Source organism: Hemiscyllium ocellatum, chromosome 7 (genome assembly GCF_020745735.1).
Source record: "Hemiscyllium ocellatum isolate sHemOce1 chromosome 7, sHemOce1.pat.X.cur, whole genome shotgun sequence".
NCBI classification, from domain to species: Eukaryota; Metazoa; Chordata; class Chondrichthyes; order Orectolobiformes; family Hemiscylliidae; genus Hemiscyllium; species Hemiscyllium ocellatum.
In genome coordinates, this window is record NC_083407.1 from 80,196,247 (window position 1) to 80,214,141 (window position 17,895).

Genomic DNA, 17,895 nt, shown 5'->3' on the forward strand with positions numbered 1-17,895 from the left:
TTTTACTTACTGTTGGGGATTGGGACAAAAATATTCAGCTTAAGATTCGCTTGTATCGATCTGAATTAAAGAAAATGACTTGCACCACATAAGCCTTGAGTCATTGACTGTTTATTTCATGAGCTTACGAGAGTGACTTGTGACCATCGTGGTCGATTTGACTCTCCCTGTGAGCTCACAAAATAAACTTTCAGTAACTCGAGGCTTGTATGGTACAAGTAATTTTCTTTAGTTTGCATCGATGCAAGTGAGTCTTCGGCTGGACCTTTGTTGTAAGAGGTTACCGGACCTTTTCCTTTTTTCGATTCCTTTTTGACTTTTTATTCAGCCTCCCTGAGTCAGCGGGTTTTATTTGCGAGGAGTTGGCGGGTTTGTTTGCGAATAGTCAGCAGGGTGATTTTGCGATTACTCGGCGGGTTTACTATTGCAACAAAACAGGATAAGCTCTGTCCACTGTGGGCGGTTTTCTTTTCTCTTTTGCTACTAGCTGAAATTAGTACATTTGGGCTGTGTAGAGGCTACAAAAGGTATGAGAACTAAAACACTAACCTCTACGCAGCCCAGATGTACTTATTTCAGCTAGTGGCAGAAGAGAGGAAGAAAACCACCTGCGGTGGACAAAGCTTATCCTCGCGATAGTCTACCCACCGACTACTCTCAAAACTCCAGCCAACTACTTGCAAATAAAACCCAATGACTCAGGGAAGCTGAATAAAAAGTCAAAAAGAAAAAAGCGAAAGGTCCAGTAACCTCTTACAATAGAGGTCCTGCCAGCCACGCCAAACTGTTGGGGATTGGGACGAAAATACTCAGGTCGTATTGATCCGAATTAAAGAAAATGACTCGCACCACACAAACCTTGAGTTATTGACTCTTTATTTCGAGAGCTCACGGGGACAAACAAGTCGACCACGCTGGTCCAGTCACGTAGGTGGACAGTGCTAGTTAGTATTTGAGAAGCAATGTTGGTATAACAATCAATTCTTGTAAAGAACATTCCCATGCTGGGAAAGAGTTCACTATGAGGTGCTAGTACAGCTACAAGGTCAGCCATCTCACTGAGCCTGGGAACATACAGCAAATATGAACATTTAAAATGGATTCCAGGCTTTAATATGTGACAAAATTGCTGCTTGGGTGATAACAAATCTCCCACACATACGATCCAGGCATAAACAGTTGAATCAAAAGAACTGCGAATGCTGTAAATCAAGCAGAAACAAATTGCTGGAAAAGCTCGGCAGGGCTGGCAGCATCTGTGAAAAGAAATCGGACTTAAGAGTCATAGAACCTGAAATATTAACTCTGATTTCTCTGCACAGATGCTGTCAGACCTGCTGAGCTTTTTCAGTAATTTGTCTTCATAAGTTGAGTTAGTTCACATCGTAATGATTACCTGGAAATACAATTAATTTTCTTTGTAATAGGATTTATTATAGAGTATTTTAAAATCTGTCAGATAAAACAGGAAAAAACGTTTGAACCCTCAGTCTGCTTCTTCCAGAGATCGTATGCAATGTATTTGAATTGACCAGCCTATTTAATCATTTGTAGTAACACCTTCACACCTAATGATAATTGAGCAAAATTATAATGTTTTCTATTCCAGTTTCTATTGGGGAATTTGACTTGATTTTCTTTTCTCCTATTAAGAAGCTTGAAGCATACAGACTACATACAAGTACTGTGGAACCATGTAGTTAGCCTTGAAATTTACAAAAGTAAATTTGCATTTAATTTCCATATAGTTCCATTTATATTTCTTAATTGCTAACCCAGTTGCAGCATTCGAGAGTTTTCTGGTGCCGTGTTTTGTGTGAATCATTTGTATTTGTGTAGGATTCCAGTTTAATTCTAGCATTTGATGCTTAGTGTTGTGCTGAAAAGACCTGAACTGCCGAAGCTTGTTTGATGCAATTGTCTGTGTCCATGTATGTAAATGCTTAGAATCTTATTAGATGGATAGCATTTCAGCATACTTTTGTTAGTTTGAATTTTAAAATATACATTTCTATCCATAGCTGTATTTGCAGTGTGTATTGCTGCACTGTAAAATGGATCTTTTTAATAATTGTATATGTCGTCATTGGTGTAACAGTCAAACAGCCTGCTCATGCTTCTGTCTTACTCATTATAGGGCAGGACTAGTCTCTGCTAATATTTAAACTGCTAATATTGAGACTGTGACTGTAATTGTATTTTTCCACATTATGACATGACTGCCTTTTCAAGCATGGAAGATTGATGATGTTTAATGTACTTGCTAACTTGCAATCTGTTTTCAGTGCATTGTTCCATATTTCAATCTGAAATGTTATTTTTGAAGTATTGCTGGCAATGCAGGGTATTATCTAAAAGAGGCAAATCAAGTGTGTTAAATACACAAATAAAAACTCAAGTTTTGTATTCCATTTTTTCATATGCACCAAGTGTAGTCGTCACATACAAAATGAGAAACACAACATTCCATAATAACTTTATGCATTGCTGTTATTGATTTCTTTATTGGCTAGCATTTGTCAGTAACAATCTGGAGTGCATCTGTAGTAGAGATTTGTTTATTAAAAAAGCTCACTTCCTCATTTTCTTCTTAATACATCTATGGATGACTCTTTCACTTATGATGTAATTATGCAAAAGTAATGAATTTTCACATTTTTAAATCTATATCACTTTAAGTTATTCCACTGTGGACAATGATTTCAACTAGGAACACTGATTTTTTTTTTCCTCCCAGCTGGCCATTAAGTTGAACTAAAATTACTTTTCTAGAACTCTGGCAGACTTCAGCTAATTTACTGAAGTAAAACTGAGTCTGGGTATTTCATGATCTACAACAGGTGATATTTTTACTAACCAACCTATTAAGCCTTTGATTTTTCTCATTTCCAGATATCACTGCAAAAATCTTGTCCTGTGCTTTTCCACTGCTAGATTGTAAACTTTGAGAAGCTTCATTTCTGAGTCAGCTTTTCAATTGTACAAATGAAGCATCCTGAACATGGAATAGACCAACAAACATTTTGGCTTGAATCTTTCAGTTTTTATTTATTCATCAACTGGACATACCTCATGTATTGGGACTCATCAAGTTCTAATTGGCAGTTATCCAGTCTCTTGATTCGTTAATCTCCAAATCACATTGAGAGTTGAATCAGAGGTTTCCGATTACTTAGATAATCACTCTGGTAATTTGGGTGGATAAAAGCTAATTATGACTTTGGGATACCTATACAACTGACCCTTCCCTGTGACTCTTCCCCACCCCAGTTACTCCATTACCCATCCACCAGCTACCCCTCACCAACATACATACTTTCCTTCCCACCAATAGGTTTTGCAAATTTGAACTATTTAAATAGCAGATAGTGCCAGAAAAGGAGAGTGTAACTTCTATGAAGATTCTCTGTGCTGCTCCCTATAAGGATTCCTAAATTTGTAAGCATGCTATCGGATTCTCCATCTGGTTCAAAAGAGTGGATGTAGGTAATTACAACTTTGTCATAACCTGAGTGTGTTACCAACCCACATCCGAAGGTTTGGCCTCTGTTTTACTCTACATATCACAGGCTATTCAACTGGATGTGAAGTAAGCCACAGGTAGGATGACTTCTAGTAATTTTTGACTGTAAAACTGCATGTCTTCTCTGTTCCTTCACTACAATGATTGCTTTTATTCCATAGTAGCATTATTTGTTTAAAAATACTGAAGTGTTTTATTGCTTTGAAATTTTGAAGCAATGGTGATTGTGGAGCTTCCAGTGAAAATTTTGTGTATATTAGTATTTCTAATGTGCTTTACCCTGAACACTAACTTTTGCTCTTCTAGTCCTGATGAGAAAAACAGTGTTTTCACTGCTGTTCCCTTGCAGGTATAAGTTTTTAAAAACTTCAGTCAATTTGACCAATAATCCTCTCTCCTTTTATGCAAGCAGCGTGCCAATGTGGGCGGCATGGTGGCACAGTGGTTAGCACTGCTGCCTCACAGCGCCTGAGACCCGGGTTCAATTCCCGACTCAGGCGACTGACTGTGTGGAGTTTGCACGTTCTCCCCGTGTCTGCGTGGGTTTCCTCCGGGCGCTCCGGTTTCCTCCCACAGTCCAAAGATGTGCGGGTCAGGTGAATTGGCTATGCTAAATTGCCCGTAGTGTTAGGTAAGGGGTAAATGTAGAAGTATGGGTGGGGGGGTCGGTGTGGACTTGTTGGGCCGAAGGGCCTGTTTCCACACTAAGTAATCTAATCTAATCAAGATTTTCAGTAAGGAGCCTGCTTTTCTAAAACTGAATTCTAAAACTGAAGTCTTCAGATACAGCGGAGCTTGAGACTGTTAGCTGAGTTGGGCAAAAATGAATAATATTTTTACACAAATAACCTTCAGGAAATGCTATGGGACGTTGATGGCATTATAAACTGCTAAGTCTCCAGGGCTTGGTGCTCTGCATCAGAGTACTTAAGGAAGTGCCCCTAGAAACAGCACACATTGAACATTTTCCAGCATTTTGTAGATTATGGAAAAGTTCCAGTGAACTGGAGAATAGCTAATGTAACCCCACTTTTTTTTTAAAAAGGAGACCAAATGGAGAACCATAGACCAGTTAGGTCAACATCAGTGGTGAGGGAAATGGCTGGTATGAATGACTAAGGATGTAAGTAACAGCATTTGGAAAAAGGTGACAGAATTGGTCCTAGTCAGCATGGATTCACTAAAGGGAAATCATGTTTGACAAGTTATCTGGAATTCTTTGAGGATGTGACCAGTTGTGTGGACAAAGGTGAATCAGTAAATGTTATGTATCTAAACTTTCAAAAGGCTTTTGATAAAAGTTCCACAACAAATTCAGTGAGCAAAACTAAAGCTTATGGTATCAGAGGTAATGTCCTTTTCAGAGTGGCAGGCAGTGACAAGTGGAGTACTGCAGGGTTCAGTGCTGGGACCCTAGCTGTTCACAATATAAACTAACAATTTGAATGAAGGAATTGAATGCAATATCTCCAAATTTGCAGATGACACTAAGCTGGGTGGCAGTGTGTGCTGCGAGGAGGATCCTAAGAGGCTGCAAGACTTGGACAGACTGGCTGAGTGGGCAAATACAATATAATGTGAGATCATCCACTTTGGTTGCAAAAAAAAAGGAAGGCAGATTATTATCGGAATAGTGGCAGCTTAAGAAAAATAATATACAACAAGACCTGGATGTCATGGTGGAACAGTCGCTGAAGATTTCCATGTAGGCGCAGCAGAATGGTGAGGAAAGTTAACAGCATGCTGGCTGTCATAAGGAGAGAATTTCAGTATTGGATTAAGGATGTCTTGCAGTTATACATGGCCTTGATGAGAGGCCACACCTTGAGTATTGTGTGTTGTTTTGGTCTCCTTCTGAGGAAGGAGATTCTTACTATGGAGGGAGTCCAGTGAGGGTTTGCTATACTGATTCCTAGGATGGCAGGACTGACCAGAAGGAAAACTGGTTAACCGGGCTTGTACTCGCCAGAATTTACTAAAATGAGGAGGGCATCTAATGTAAAATCCTGATGGGATTGGATGCATTAGTTGCAGCAAGAATGTTCCTGATGTTGGGGTAGTCTGGAACGACAGGTCACAGTCTAAGAATAAGGGATAAAGTATTCAGGACTGAGATGAGGAAGCATTTCTTTACCCAGAGAGTTGTGAACATGTGGAAGTCTCTCCTACAGAAAAATATTGGGACCAGTTTGTTAGATATCATCAAGAGGAAGCTAGATGTGGCCCTTGAAGCTAAAGGGATCAAAGGATATGGAGAGGAAGTGGGAATGGAATGCTAAGATTGCATAAGCGGCCATGATTACATTGAATGGTGATAGCAGGCTTGAGGGGCTATTGTTTTTGTTTCTGTTATTGTTATTGTTACAATATGGTCTAAGTAATATTACAAACACAAGGACTGGTGGTAGAACGTTTTAATGTGATCAGCTTTGTGTTGTCTGCTGCAGTGCAATTCACATTTGGATTGCTTCTATCCTACTGGTTGATTTTTCCATTTAATACAAAACTATCATTTAGAATTGCAGTTGCACATCATTCAGGTTATAACATCAGATTGAAAATGAACCCCCACTACACTACACCTTTATTAATAGATTTAAGGTATGAACAGTGAATTGCGATAAACCAAACAGCTCTTAGAAAACAAGATGAAAAATTTTTTCACATTCAAGCAAGTAATGGTGGCAGTTGTTTTAAATTGTGCTGTGGTTGGCATATTGAAAGGCCATGGGTTCACTGCTCATTACTTTGTATCTGTTATCACTTAGTGTGGTAATCCCAGACTTTTTTGAAATTGTCACTTGATGTTAAATGTTCTACCAGTGCCACAAATCCTCAGAATTGTTCAATATTAGTAAACGTGACTATCACTTGCTTGACCATTTCCAAGTTGTGTTGTAGAAACACAATAGGACAATTAATGTAACTATCCAGTTACATCAAAACTGAACCTGTTCCATAAGTGCTGTTTCAAATCAGACAACATTATAGGAAGTAGTATACATAAGGCAACAATGCCCTCTGTGTAGCATTTTCAGCATAGGGAAACATCTTAAGACACCTCACAGCATTTTGGGTCAAAATTGATGTTGGCTTAAGGAGGTATGCAGACGTATGACCTGAAAACTGGGCAGAAAGATAAATTTAAGTGCCCTAAAGGTCAATGAGAAACAGATGCATGTCGGATTTAAAACTAAGGACTTGAAGGGTACAGCTGCCACTGGTTGAAGTGGAAAATGCACAGGAGTTGGAGGAAACTAATATTCTTAATGGACTGAAGCTGGTTACACAGAATGAAAGATCAGAACAGGAGCTCAAATTTTTAATTTTGTATTGGAAGACCAGGAGCTCATTAGGATAAGGAGTTAGATCAGTGAACAAGAATGATGGCAGGACAACTTGATGTAAGCTGCAATACAAGTACTGAATGCACTCTAATTTTGTTTTGGGAGGGTAGGAACAGGGAAGCTGACATGAAATACATGTCAGGCTGAGGATTCCAACGAAGCTTTCACTAACAAATAAGCAGATGACTGAGTGAGATGATAAGCAGTCTTAAAGATGGTAAACAATGTTTGGCTCGCAAATTGCCATTCTGAATTTAATCTAAAATGTATTTATTAGAACCAGAGTTGGCATGAACAATAAAATAGAGGACAAAGCACAAAGGTTCTAATGGGCAACCCAGGGTAAAGTTGAGCAGGAGAAGAGCTTGAGAACTGCAAACTCAAGAGCCATCTTTCAAGTCTTGAAAAACAAGGGGAATTGGGTAGGTTTACTTTAAGAAAAACAACCCAAACATCTTGGTAATTGAACAGCCAAACTTTAATTGTATGGTTAGTAGGAGTTCAAGAAAATATGAAAGTGATACAAATACTCAATGTAACTAAAACATTACATGCAGTAGCTACCTAACTTTTAAAATGTTTAACGAAATGTCATTATTTACAGTGAAGTTTCCAAACAACAATGTCACAACTTGCAGATCCACAGGTATGAAGAGCACTCTTGGTTAATTTGGATAGGCTGAACACATCTTTTTAAAGAAAAAAAAATAATTAGTATTGAAAGACAGAATTAGTTCACTAGCAATTAAAAAGGCATTTGTTTTTTTGGAGCAATATTTATTTAAAATTATTTATAATTCTTATTGTCCTTCATCAGAAGTAGTCGTTGTTTCAAACTAATTAATCTTAAGAGCCTAAGCATGGTTTAAAGTCAGATACTTAGCTGATCAGCCACATGGTTCCTGTTTTCTGCAGGGATGTCATCTGGTTAATTAGAGGTAGCCAGCTCTTCAGTACAACCAGTACCATTAGGAGCTGTGGCCACTGCTGGCTGTACACAAAGCCCCAGATGAGGGAACTGGTCTGGAGACCTCCAAAATAGATGTAAATAGAGCAAGATGACTGGGTTAAGTAAAAATTACCCCAGGAAGAGGAGGAGGGAGTAGTATAAAAAGAGCAGGGAGCTCTTCGTTTCAAGTCTTGAACTGTTCTAGAATCAAAGAATTCTAAAATTCACAATGCATTCACTGTAGCTGTAACTTCCTAAAAATCCTAGGATGCAAGTCATTGGAGGGAGATAGCTTGTTGAGAAATTATATTTTTGAAGCATGCAAGATTGAGGACAAAAAACTGGAATTTCTTCACCCTTCAAGAGCAGAACATGGAGACAAAGGCTACTTTCAGAATTGTTCTGGGCAACAGTGATGGTGGGGTGAGAGAAATTAAGTTAGTTTATGTTTCTATATCACAGTTCCACCCACTTGAAGCTTTATATTTTTGTGCTAATAATTTATCTGTAGAAAATTAGGTTACAAGTTCTGCTTGCACTTACTACATAATCACTATTGTTAAGGACAAATAATTGATGCATATTATTGAATGCAACAGTTTACTATACATCAAATCTAACCATTATAAAAACTCACCACTGTGTCAATATCTGAAGGACTTAAGTGGCGCTCCAATTCACCAAAATCCTCCACAGACATAGGCAGAAGATTTTCTGTTGACTGCAGTCTTGAAGGATGACTGCAAACACAAATATAGATAAATAATTAAGGAAGGAAAAAGAAATTAATGCAATATCCAGGAGGTATTGCCTTTAACAGTTTATCATGTGGAATGGATCGAATTGGCTGAAGACTGACACCTGTGATGGTAGAGGCCACTGAAGGAGGCGGAGATGGATCATCCACTTGGTACGTCTGGCTGAAGATGATGCTGGAGCATTCACAGCAATGTTTTGCACTGACAACATGTCTTCCATCACGGGCTATTTGTGGAGCGTCACTCTCCATTCACAACTGGATGTGGCAGGACTCCAGAATTTAGATCTAATCTGTTGGGTTTGTGGGATCATTTACTGCTAATGCTGTTGGCATGCAAGTAATCCTGTTCAGTAGCTTCACTAGGTTGATACGTTTAGATATGTCTGGTGCTGCTCCTGGCATGCCCTCCTGCACTGTGCACTGAACCAGGGTTGATCTCCTGACTTGATGATAATGGTTGAGTGGAGGATATACTGGACCATGAAGTTGTAGGTGGTGCTGGAGTACAATTCTGCTGCTGCTGCCCAATCTTCAATTGCTAGATCTATTTGAAGTCTGTCCTATTTAACACAGTGCTAGTGCCATACAATACAGAGTATTGTCACTGAAGACTGGATCGATATTGTTGTGAACAGATCCATGTGCAGTAATGGACAGTTTCAAACAGTGAAGAAAGTTATACTCAATTTCAGACTTCATTAGTTTACAAAATGAAAGATTTTAATTTCCTTTAAATCTGTTCCAAAGTGTTGAAGTAATCTCTGAAAAACAATATTCCACTTACGACTGTGTAGCTAATAGTTTCCCCTCCTCTATTGTTCTAAGCTGTTTTCGTGATGAAGGGCTTTTGCCTGAAACATTGATTTTACTGCTCCTCGGATGCTGCCTGAACTGCTCTGCTTTTCCAGCACCACTAATCCAGAATCCCAAATCCCTATTCCTATTTTTTTTTGAAAAGCCAGTTCGTCAGCACAATACAACCAGTGACTGGTTACAAATGAAGAAAGAAAAATATCTTCATGATGTAAACAATTTGAAAGAGTACAAACAATATCTGTCAATGCACTCAACTCTTGCCCTTTCTGGTTATCATTCAAAACAAACCTATCAACTTTAGTTCTTATTTGCTAATTATCTTACTGTAGTCCTAAAGAAGGGTTACACATCTGATATGGTCGACTTCTCCACCTTGGTGCTGCCTGGCTTGCTGTGTTCTTCCAGCATACTGCCTGTCTACTTTGGATTTCAGCATTTGCAGTTTTTTGGTCTCTAACCAATTTTCTTACTGTAGCACCTGCTTCTCTCCTGGCAGAGAATCCAATATGTTCATTGCAAAAACAAAAATCTTTGCTACTGTTATATCCACTTTGGCCCTCTACCTTCTCTCTCTGGTACAGCTGTAAGATTGATCAATTTAAATGTAAGCAAAATGCCAATACATTAAATTCAGGATCAGCAGTAGACTTAAGTCCAGCATTTTTTAAAAATCATATTTAAAATAAAATTGAACAGCAAAGCATAGTATATACAAAAACAAGTTATTTTCTAAAACTCCTGGGATTTACAAAATACTGACCAGTCTTTTATCAAGCAGGCATCTGTATACAAGTAAACCTATGTTTATAACCGTTTCACAGGCTCTTGATAGAAACTTACAAAATGGAGGTGCATGAATAGAATACATAGTTGGAGTCTTTTCCCCCACCCCGTCCCAAAGTAGAAATGTCAATTACTAGGAGATATATCTTTAAAGAAAAAGGGGATAAGTTTAAAAAGGACATGAGGCAAGTTATCCCCCCCACACACAGAGCATGTTAAGTGCATGGAATGCACTGTCAGAGGACATGGTGGAGGCAGATACAATAATAATGTTTCAGAAGCATCTTAATAGACAAATATGGATAGAGATGGTTTTTTTTTGCTTAGAAAAGCATTTGTTTGGTGCAGTATTGGTTGGCCCAAGGACCTGATCCTATGCTGTACTATTTGTTGTTAAAAGACCACACACTTTTAATCATTTTAACTTCAATCAACTCTGTGCTGGTCTCATTCTATCTGCTGCTCAAGCCCTCATCCGTACTTTTGAAATCTTCAGATTTGACAAATCTCATGCGCTCCTGGCAATATCCTATATTCTGCCCTCTAAACTGGAGAATATCCAAAACTCTGTCGATGTCTGAATTCAAACCAAAATCCAATTCAACCATCATCCCCTGTTAAGTATAAAACGGTTAATTATAAAATTCCCATACTTATTTTCATATCAATCCATATGCTCACCCTTCCATCTCTAATCTCCTCCAGTCCAACAACCTTCAGACATCCAAATTAAATACTGCAGATGCTGCCAGCCAGCTCTGCTTGGTTTTTCTAATACTTTTTGTACCTCAATCCTTAAGGCATTTGTGCTCTAATTCTGGCCACTTAAGCATCTATGATTGCAACTGTTCTTTCCTTTGTTGCCATTCCTTCAGCAGGCTGCGCCCTCAGCTCTGGAATTTTTCCTAAAATCCTTCTGCTTTTTTCCTAAACCTACTCAGTTGCCCTAATATGCAAAGACATATTGTTTTGTGAAAAGTAACAATAGTAAAAAAAAAAGTAACTTTTATTACTTTAAAAATTTATACAAATAGGTGTTGAGATATAACCAGTGAGCTATTTGAAATTCCAATAATTATTAACATAACCCTTCTTGAATTCAAATCCATAGAAGAAAAATGCCAAGTCTTTGTATACCAAACTATCACTATTGCTCCAACCTTAATATTCTAATCCAGGTACAGCAACAAGAAGTCACAGACTTTTTAGCTGTAGCCAAGGCAGATAAAGTTCTGCGTGTAGTTAACACTGAACATTTCAACCAGTGACTTGTTGGGCTGAAGGGTCTGTTTCCACACTAAGTAATCTAATCTAATCTCAAACAAAGAGTGTGGATAGCCTTTTAAACTTGAGCAGAGAATAACTAGAAAAAGATGTGGCGGGGTAAGCTAGCTAGTAAGTAAGTAATAAATAAATAATGGTATCTAAAAGGGGAGAGAGAAAAGAATGGACATTGGACTGCTGGAAAATGAGGCTGGAGTAGTAGTAATAGTAATGGGAAACAAATGGCAGAGGAACTGAAAAGATACTTTGCATCACCTTATCATAGTGGAAGACACCAGCAGCATATCAAAACTCCAAGGGGCAGGGGTCAGAGATGAATATGGTGGCTAAGATAATGATGCTGGGGAAGCTGAAACATTTGAAGGATAAATCCTCTGAACCAGATGGACTAAATCCCTGGGTCTGAAGGACATAGCTGAGGATATTGTAGAGGCAGTAGCAGTGCTCTTTCAGGAATCACTGGAATTATGGTCACAGAGGCCTGGAAAATGGAGAATGTAACACCCCTGTTAATGGCAAGGAGGCAGAAGGAGACTATATGCCAGTTAGCCTGACTCAGGCATTGGTACAATTTTAGCCTGTAATGAAATATGAGATTGCAGAATACTTGGAAATACATAGTAAAATATGCCTCAGTCAGCACAGGTTTGTCAAGGGGACGTTATCCCTGACAAATGTTAAAATTCTGAGAGGAGGCAACAAGTTACACAAATGTGAGTCAATGGACATGATCTAATTGAATTCCAGGAGGCTGCTAAATATAAGTCAGTATGTTCAGGGCAAGATACTGGCAGAAAGTAGACAATAGCGATAAAGGGATCTTTTTCAGAATGGCAGCCAGTGACTAGTGGAGTTCTGCAGGGTTCATTGCTGGGACCACAAATATTCATGTTATACATTAACAATCTGGACAAAGGAACTGAGGGCACTGTTGCCATGTTTGCAGATGACAAAGATTATTGGAGGTAGTGCTAAAGAAGTGGGGAGGCTGTAGATGGACTTGGATATGCTAGGAGAGTGAGCAAAGAGATGGCAGATGGATTACACCGTGGGAAAGTTTGAGGTTATGCACTTTGGTAGGATGAATTAGACAAGTAGATTATTTTCCTGATGGGGGAAGGCTTCAGAAGTCTTAAGCGCAAAGGGACTCTCCAGATTAACATGCAAGTTCAGCTGGCAGTTAGGAAGTCAAATGCAATGTTAGTATTCATTTCAAGAAGGCTAGAATACAGAAGTAGAAATGTACTGCTGCGGCTGTATAAGGTTCTAGTCAGACCACATTTGGAATACTGTGAGCACTTTGGGCCCTATATCAAAGGAAGGATGTGCTGGTTTTGGAGGGGGTCCAGAGGGAGGTTCACAAAGATTCCAGGGATGAAGGGCTTGTCATAAGAGTGCTTGAGGACTCTGGGTCTGTACTCGATGGATTTTAGAAGAACGAGGGAGAAGCTGATTGAAACTTACAGTACAGAGGAGTTTCAATTTATCTGAACATCAATTATTCAAAAATCGGATTATCTGAACAGGATCTAAAGGTCCCGTGAAACCACTACAAAAATGTTACTGACAATGGTGCCACCATCACGTCTTGTGTTAACTGTACAGGGTAAATGAGGATTACCTGCTCTGAAGATGTGCAAATGTTGCAATTAGGTGTTAATGACACTGGTGCACCAATCTTAGTCAGTAAATTGTTGCAGAGTTGAAAGAATTTTAATATATAAAAAGGAGTTAGAATGCACAACAAAATCAGTACAGTCATCATTCCCTCTGACTTTTGAGTTCATATCTGGTCTAACCAATCTGATTTGTTGTACGTACTTACCATGTCTGAAGAGAAAGGGGACCACAGTGACAATTGAATAGAAAAACGAGATCTCACAGCATTCTGGATCGTGGTGAAAAGGTATCAAAGATTGTACAGGAGTACAACACTGGAATAGGGACAGTATCAGACATCAGGAAAGCAAAGATGGCGATTTGAGCAATTCATCAGCCAAAGTGACACTGCAAATGCTCTAAAAAGAAAATCCATGAAGGCAGCAAAGGATAAGCAACTCGACCAAACTGTGTTTTTGTCATTTGCACAGTGGTGTGTAAAGGGAATTCTCTTTATCTGGCCAGGTACTAGAAAACGTTGCCAATTTCCATGAACAATTCCACACTGGTGAATCTGGTCACAGTATCATTGGGCTGGTTACAGTGCTTCAAACATTGTCACGGCATTAGGTAACTCAGCATTCTTGGAGAGTGGAAGGCTACAGGTAGGAACTGCAATCCACCATTCATGAAGGAAAGTATGAACCTGAGCAGTTGTACAATGCTGATGAAATTGGATTGTTTTGGCCTGCACTGCTGGATTTTTCAAAAAAACTTGCATCCACTGTGGAAAAGCAGGTGTCAGGACATAAAGTGCAGACGGATCGCTTCACGATTTTTTTTCTTGTGTCACCACCACCAGCACTCTAATTACCACTTAACTGCATCGGGTGATAAGCTAATCCCTGTTTCTTCAAGAACTGTGACAAGACCTCATTTGCTGTGAAGCACCAAGCATAAAATAAGGCGTGGATGACATATCCACTTTTCTCATCCTGGTTCCATTAAGATTTTGTCCCTGCTGTCAGATCACATTTGGCAAGCGCTGGACTCCAGCAATGTGCCCTTCTGCTTGTTGACAACTCAGGGTCACACACTGAAAGGCAGCCAGTTAGAATCAGCAGACGGAGCTATCAAGTGTTTTTTTTTGACCAGCCAACACCACTTCAATGTTACAGCTGCTTGATCAGGGAATCATCGCAATTATGAAAAAAAATTATCATCGTCTTTACCCATGACGACATGTTACAATGCAGAGAAAGAACTGCAGGAAATTATGAAGACATTCACAGTCAAGGATGCTCTGTTCACGCTTGCTGAACCTTAGGACCGCATCAAGCCATTGACAATCGCAGAGTGTTGGTACAATGGCTTGTGCGCTGGGAGCTGTGCCAGTGAACAGGACACCTGTCCAGAACAAAAACTAAGCACTGACATCATCCAAAACTGCAGACAACTGGGTTTAGGAGACTTTTGTAGAGACGGAGATTGATGCTTGGGTGAACTGTGACAACGCCATCAGAACAGAGACACTCTGCACTGATCAGATAGTCAATATAGTCACAGAAGAACAGCAGGAAAATGTGGATGGTAAGAAAAATCTGATACCCTCACCTTTTCCAGCCCCACTTAATGAAGCTATTGACAGTTTGCAACTTTTCATGGAGTAGTACGAAGCACATGGCGAAGTCGATGCCGTTAAGTTGCTGCATCTTCGCCAAATGTTATCACTGTCATAAAAAGAGACCAGCAGCACCTCAAGCAACAGCAGTTGGATATTTTCTTCAGAAATAATAACCAATCTCCACCTCGATGAATTTTATTTACTGTACAGGTACACAAACTGATCTGATTTGCAAAATGTCATGAACATTTTAAGTGATATCCAGTGTTTGTACAAATTTTAGCAACTGAATGAAATAAAAACTCTAAACATGCTTTTTAATGCAATTGCGTGCAGTGCAGCTTCCTTGAAGGTCAAATCAATTAACCAAATCAATTATCTGAATGAAAACCTGCCTGCCTGTCGACTTTGATTATCCAAAGTTCCTCTGTGTACCGAAAGGCCTGGGTAGAGCGGAAATGAAGAGGTTCCCACCAGTAAGTCAGACTAGGAGTTGACAGGACTACCTCAGTGAAGGGAAGTTTAAAACTGAGATGAGGGGGAATTTCTTCAGCCATAAGTTGGCGAATCTGTGAAACCCATTGCCTCAGAAGTCTGAGAGGGCCAAGTCATTGAGTCTATTTAAGGCAGAGGTTAATCCATCTTCATTGGTCCGAGAAATGGGGAGAAGGTAGGAGAATGGGGTTGAGAAACATATCAACCATGTTCAAAAGCCCTAATTATGTTCCTGTCTTATGGTTTGTATAGGAAAGGCAATAAACAAGATTATGCATATATTATAACAGCTTGGGGGAAAAGATGACTTATTAGAGGTTACTTACACTTCAGATACAGAGATCAGTTCAGTCTTTATATAACCACTGGTCTTGGAGTCATCTACATCCATAGGCTCTGAAGCTAAAGGAGAGGAGAATCAATGATCTTTAGTTTATACCTACTGGTGATGGTCTGACAATGTAGTTTGACAGTCTGCCAAGTCATGTGGACCACTCAAACTATATCCATTTAGCAAACATCGGGACAGCGCGTCATAGGAATCAAACTGTTCCGAATGACCCAAGAATGGAACGTGGTCCCTGAATGAATAGCATCTGAGTGACAAACAGCAGTTCAAAAAGCCAAGGAGAAATTGGTTGTTTAGTATTAAATATCAGAGATGCAGCAGAATAACTGACAGGTGGTTGTGGAGCTTTGAACTGAAGATGAGGAAATCAAATAGAAAATATGGAAATATTGTATCAACACAAAACTAGGTGGGAGTGCTATAGAGGGTGCCTTCAGAACAATTTAGACAAGTTGAGACAGCAGAAAATGTATCGCAAATGCAGCAAAACATGAACAAATATGAAGTTATCCATTTCAGTAAGAAAATAGTGGCAGATTATTATTTAAATTATGATCGTTTGGGAACTGCTGAGTTACAAAGGACTTGTCCTTTGTGCAATTGTCACTAAAAACAAGCATGCAGGTGCAAGTAGTTAGGAAGAAAGGCAAATGATATTGACCTTCATTTTCTGATTAGACTTCAAAATTTTACATTTTAATGTTCACCTCACTCCGTGTACATCTTCTCTGCAGCCGTAATATTGTATTGCTTGCTCTGCTCTATTTCCCTATGCAATTGGAAAACATGATCTGTCTGTATTGAATGCAAAACAAAGCTTTTCACTGCACGCAAGTACGTGACAATAATAAATCAAATCCACTCCAATCAGCGTAGATAAGGCCCTTTTGGCCCATCGATTCTGCACTGACATAGCTACCACTAAAAGTACACTAATCCTCATTTCCTGCACTTGTCCCACATCCTTGAATTTTATGATAATTGAAGTACTCATCCAAACTTTTTTTTAAAACGTTGTATGGTTTCCTATCTCCACTATCTTTCCCAGCAGTACATTCCAGATTCCCACCACCCCAATGAGTGAGAAATCATTTTCCCAAATCTCCTGCCCTTTACCCCAAAACTATGCCCTCTCATGATTGAGGGTCAATCAAGGAGAACAGCTGCTCTCTATTCATCCTGTCCCTACCCCTCAAATCTTATACACCTCAATCACATTTCCCACCCCCCCCCCCCCCCCCACCCCAGGTCTTTTCTGCTTTAAAGAAAACAATCCAAGCCTATCTAATCCTTCCTTATAGCTCAATTTCTCCATCCCAGGCAACATCCCAATGAACCTTTTCTGTACCCCCTCCAGTGTCATCTCTTCCTCCCTATAGTGAGGCAACCCGAACTCTACACACTAATCCAGTTGCAGCCTGACCAATGCTCTGAACAACTCCAATATTACCTCCTTGTTCTAATTCTCTATGCCACAACTGATGAAAGCAGGCATCCCATACGCCTTCTTAACCCTATCCTATTTACGTGCTCTGCCAACTTCAGAGATCAGTGAAAAATTACCTCGAGTTCCCTCTTTTCTCCAAGCTATCCAAGTGTCCTGCCATTCAATAAATACTCCCTCATTTTGTTTCTTCCAAAGTGCATCATGTCACACTTATCGGGGTTAAATACTAATCTGCCACTGGTCTGTCCATCCGACAGACTATACCTTCCTGTAACCTATAACCATAGTCTTTGCTATGAACCACTAACAATCTTGGTGTTGTCTACAAATTTTGCTTAACATTCTCCCCCATGGGTCCCATGCAGTATACAGGTGGACACTGGCCTCCAGTCACTCAAAGCCTTCTACCTTTTGTGTTCACTTAGCCAGTTTCTGATCAGTCTCACAAAGTTTCCCTCAATTCCATGTGCTTTAATCTTCTCAATCATTCAACCAAGAGGTTTAATTCTATTGCACCAATTATTATTTCAACTTAAAAACAAAAAAATCTTACTTCACTACCAACTATACTTACGATCTTTTGGCCTGGAGTAATATTTTCCAAATGCCTGATCTTTTGGGACCTCAGGATACAAATACTTCAATGGATTTTCTGGAATATTTTCAGCTGCCATAACTTTGTAATTACGAATGATGTCTGGGAAGGTTACTGCTGACAGTTGATGCTTTGTGTATGGCTCCACTGAGTGAAATTGAGATTCATCTGGGAGGGAAAAAAAAAAGTTACACATAAATGCACCCTAGATGATGCTGGTGCTAGCAAATGACACGCTACTTGAGGGACATTCTCAATCCAGTGGATTGTGACACACGGGTGAGGTTTCTTTAAAAAAAACTAGCATTTTTAAAAATGTCCCAT

At 39.4% G+C, this 17,895-nt stretch overlaps 1 protein-coding gene across 1 annotated transcript in view; it reads right to left on the minus strand.

The window, feature by feature from the left end:
- Positions 1–7,346: 7,346 nt before the first annotated feature.
- LOC132817161 (signal transducer and activator of transcription 1-alpha/beta-like) overlaps positions 7,347–17,895 on the minus strand; it is a 41,560-nt gene continuing 31,011 nt past the window's right edge. Inside the window, exons 21-24 of the mRNA XM_060827378.1 lie at positions 17,551–17,739; positions 15,507–15,582; positions 8,457–8,559; positions 7,347–7,559 (exon numbers count right to left, since the gene is read on the minus strand). Coding sequence (XP_060683361.1) covers positions 7,536–7,559; positions 8,457–8,559; positions 15,507–15,582; positions 17,551–17,739 — 392 coding nt within the window. The 3' untranslated portion in view covers positions 7,347–7,535. The remainder of the gene's footprint in view (positions 7,560–8,456; positions 8,560–15,506; positions 15,583–17,550; positions 17,740–17,895) is intronic.